Here is a 4,717-nt window from a genome sequence, read left to right as displayed (position 1 = left end):
ATTAATTTGTTTGTTCATTCTACTGGGCTATTGTTTCGTCTTTGTAGGTGCTTGCTGGATGTTGTTGTTTGTTTGATTTTGTTTGTGCTGTATGTGTGTGTGTGGGTGTATGTATGTATGTGCGTGTGTGTATATATGTATGTGTGTGTGGGTGTGTGTGCACGCAAACTGCTTATTTGTAGAAGTGTTTATAATGAAAGACAGTAGGATATGGATAATGAAAACAAAGACAGACAGACACAGACACAGACACACACACACACACACAAACATTTTATGTAACACACTTCACGTACTCAAGCAAGAATAATTCACTTAACATGCAAACATGTTTTATAATTACGTTTAATATAATTATGTACATACGAAAAATACCAGTTCACACACTCACACATACACACAAACACACATACACACACACACACTCACACGAACACACAATACAATACAACAAAGTTTTGTATTTGTATCTGTACAATTTGTTTATGCTCAGCGCGTTTTTTGTTTATGTCTGGTTAATTCTCTTCTTATCTATGTCTAAACTAATGGCTGGCTATTTAGGAATTTAAAAGTTTATACACACACACACGTGTGCGCGCACACAAACACACACACACAAACACACACACACATACACATATATATATGTACAATTGCCTAATTTATAAACAAGATGGTTGCCTTACATATCATAAATCTGAGAAGAATATAAATATAAATTAAAAATTATACAAAGTATCAAAATAAAAAAAAATTTGAACAAGGAACGAAAATAAACCAAATAGATTATGACGAAGACGCAGTGAAAACATTTTACGAAAACAACAACATCAACAATAATAGTAACAATAACAATAATAATATTCATAATATCGGTAGTTATAAAACATTTATAGATACATACGTGCTTAAATACACACATCACACACGCATACATACATATGCACGCACATATATACATACATATTCACACACATACATATACACGCACGCATACAAACATACATACACACATACATATTTATCGTTGCTTCTAAAGCTTTATCATTTCGACACGGCATATGAGTAACGCTTTCAGAAAACAAATAATAATAATAATAATAATAATAATAATAATAATAACATAATAATCACAAGGCCAAACGATTCATAAAACCGAAAGAATTTTTCTTCAAAATAAATTTGAAAAATAAAAAACCAGCCGTAAGAAGGTAAGCAATACGAACATGACAAATTCAAAATTATCCTATTACACGGGGACGAATAAACAACAAACAGAAGATATTTCCTCAGAAACAACAACAACAACAACGACAACATCAACAACGAGAAAAAAAGTAACGACTGCAACTACAACAACCACAAGAGCCACACTGAGCAACTCGTCCGGCACGATGACAACAGTTACGACAACATCAGCGGCAGTAACGACAACAACGACGACAAAAACAACGACACTGAAACCATCCCTTTCTAGATCGAAAGCAACATCAAAGACATCGGGAATGAAATTATGCGGTAACAACAATTGCAAAAACATCACCGAAAGATACAGGCGCAGGCCGCAATCAAAATCTTCAATGGCACCGCCCACAGCTTCAAAATCACATCTGAAGAGATCGTTATCAAGATCTTTATCGCCCTCACCACCACCACCATTATCAGCATCATCATCAGCAACAACAAGATCCTTATCATCACTGACAAAAGAAATGAGAACCGGCCAATCAGGGCTTACTAAGGAGGCATCGAGCAATTCAATTGACATCAGTGCCGTCCTTAACAATGCACTCGTCAGGAAGCCTGCTGTCCTGTCTTTTTTTCCTAATTCCTCTACGACATCTGCAGCTAAAAATTTTGCTAAAAAATGTTCCCAGAATCGTTGCGCAACACCTGCAACAACCAACTTCAACGAAAACTGTTCCCCGAATTGTTGCGCAACATCTACAGCAGCAGAACTCCTTAAAAAGTGTACGCCAAAGTCTCGTGGTGGTCCCTCTTCAGCTGCGAAGTTTATTAAAAAATGTTTCCCACAGCAGTTGGAAGCGTGTGGAGGGAGAGGGGATGAGACAGGTGACCCTGCTACGTTCAATGGAGATCCTGTACCGCCGATTTTATTACCAGCTACCCCGAACGATCAAATTATACCATCTACTGCTGAACTTTTCTTGCACACAGGATCTGTTACAACGACAAAAACAGAAATAGTAAGCAACATTAAGCAAGAACAACAACAACAACATCAACAACATCAACAACATCATCAACAACACCAACAACAACAACAGCAACAACAACAACAACGGCATCAACAACAACAACGGCAACAACAACAACAACAACAAAAGCATCAACGACAACAACAACAACAAAAGCATCAACGACATCATCAAATAGTTTCGCAACTATCTCAGGCGGTTATAACAGCATCAAGTTCTGTGAGCATACGATCATCAGTACGGCGACAACAACCACATCAGCCACAACAGCCACAACAACTACATCAACCACATCAGCCACAACAACCACATGGCCACCTCCAACAACAGCAGCAGCACTGCTACCAACAACAACAAAATCAACTTCATCAGCAGAAGAATAATTCCTCCCAGATGACCAGCACCAACTCAACAGAAACAAACATACAACAACCAACAACAACTACCCAACAAACAACAACAACAACATCAACAAAGGGTGATGAAAACCCTGACGATCGAGTGTTTTTTTGGGGTCCACAGGGTGGTCCTCCAATGCTAATGTTAGGTATGAAAAATTTTGTTGAAAAACCATTATTTAACTGATACAAATTGTAAGGTTTTCAAAAATACAATAAGACAATAACTGTTAAATACAACTTCATATATATTAAGAAATATTGATATGTATGTACGTATGTATGTGTGTGTGTATGTACGTGTGTATGTATGAATGTATGTGTGAATGTATGTATAAGTGTATGTATGAATGTTTGCATGTATGATTGTATGTAAGAATGTTTGTATGTATGAATGTTTTTATGGAGTATAAATGAGGTAAATAAGTTTTTCTTCATGAATTTTTGTACCAGCTTAGCGAGCAGAGGAGAAATGTCACTAAGTGAAAAAAAAATAAAATTTCAAAAATATCCTCGCCAGATGTCACAAAGATACCTGGATACACAATGATTACGTTTAATACACCGACCTGGAGAATACCGTTGATAGAAAGAAAGAATGAAGAACTCGTTAACTCATTTCTCGTACGTTCTCTCATTCATTTGATCTTTTTAACTGATGGTCATACTACCACTACTACTACTACTACTACTACTACTACTACTACTACTACTACTACTACTACTACTAATTCTGCTGCTACTACTACTACTACTACTAATTCTGCTACTACTACTACTACTACTACTACTACTACTACTACTGCTACTACTACTACTACTATTACTGCTGCTACTACTACTACTACTACTACTACTGCTACTACTTTTACTACTATTACTACTACTACTACTAATATTACTACTCTTACTACACTACTACTACTACTACTACTATAAAAATACTAATAATAATAAGGCTGGCTGGTCGAGACGAACAGAAGAGGAGCGGAAATGGATGAGTATTCCGGAATGGAAAAGAAGTATCCTTCAAACTATGGCGGAGAAAAATAAAATAAATATGGTAGGCCTAATTCTGATTGGTTGCTTGATTTGGGATGTTGGATTTCAAACATTGAAAATATTAAGTGTCGAGCTGTGATTAGATTGGCTGCTTGATTTGGGGTGCTCGTCTCTGATTGGCTCTCTGAGATTTGAATTATTCAAAATGTTTATTCATCATTGGCTGATGATTTGGTGGTTTTTATTTCAATTGATCGTTAAGTTATTATTTTAACTTGTCTAACCATAATAATATTTAAAAAAAGGAGATAATAATGAATGAAAGAAAGAGGAGAGAGATAGAGATGCAGAAGTTCATCCATCTGCCCCAATGGAAGAGAAACTTACTCCTAAGAAAAACTTTTGCGCCCTTCTGAATAATTATATTATTAATAATAATAAAAATAATTATAATTATAATAATTAAAATTTTAAAAGTATTATTTTATATTTTTTTTCTATTAAAGTTTCTAAACTCACTGAATTCTGATTCTGTTTTGTGATATCGAATTCGTAAAAAATGACAAACATACATACATACATACATACAGGGCAGCGGACGAGAAAATGAAAAAATATGGGAACGCCCTTCCCTCGATGGAATTCTTGCCAATATGCATCGAGGTTCTCGGCCCGATGGACCCCAACACCCTTAAATTTCTTAAGGAAATATGCAAAATGATCAGCGTCAGATCAGGCGACAGCAGGGAACTGTTTTTCGCAACTAACCACATTTCGTGCTTGTTGCAGCGGTTCCTGCGTGTCTGTGTGCTTGAAAATATCCAACTGAATGCCGACATGTGCAATTAACGACAAATCAAAGTGTTGATCCATTTGTTACTTGATGTTTGACGGTTCAGTGTCACTCATCATGTTTTGGTTTTAACATACATACATACATACATACATACATACATACATACATACATACATACATACATACATACATACATACATACATACATACATACATACATACATACATACATACATACATACATACATACATACATACATACATACATACATACATACATACATACATACATACATACATAC

At 35.6% G+C, this 4,717-nt stretch overlaps 1 protein-coding gene across 1 annotated transcript; it reads left to right on the top strand.

Moving 5' to 3' along the window:
* Positions 1 to 1,226: 1,226 nt before the first annotated feature.
* Positions 1,227 to 4,468, top strand: HELRODRAFT_181019 (hypothetical protein; the record flags this gene model as incomplete). The annotated part of the gene is made up of 3 exons (XM_009030310.1): positions 1,227 to 2,207; positions 2,697 to 2,761; positions 4,210 to 4,468. 3 exons carry the CDS (start codon positions 1,227 to 1,229, stop codon positions 4,466 to 4,468), a joined length of 1,305 nt encoding a protein of 434 aa, XP_009028558.1.
* Between the last annotated feature and the right edge of the window lie 249 nt (positions 4,469 to 4,717).

The sequence above is a fragment of the Helobdella robusta genome (genome assembly GCF_000326865.2).
Source record: "Helobdella robusta unplaced genomic scaffold HELROscaffold_67, whole genome shotgun sequence".
Classification (NCBI taxonomy): Eukaryota; Metazoa; Annelida; class Clitellata; order Rhynchobdellida; family Glossiphoniidae; genus Helobdella; species Helobdella robusta.
The sequence above is the reverse complement of the archived record's forward strand: the minus strand, read 5'-3'. Positions and strand labels throughout refer to the sequence as shown.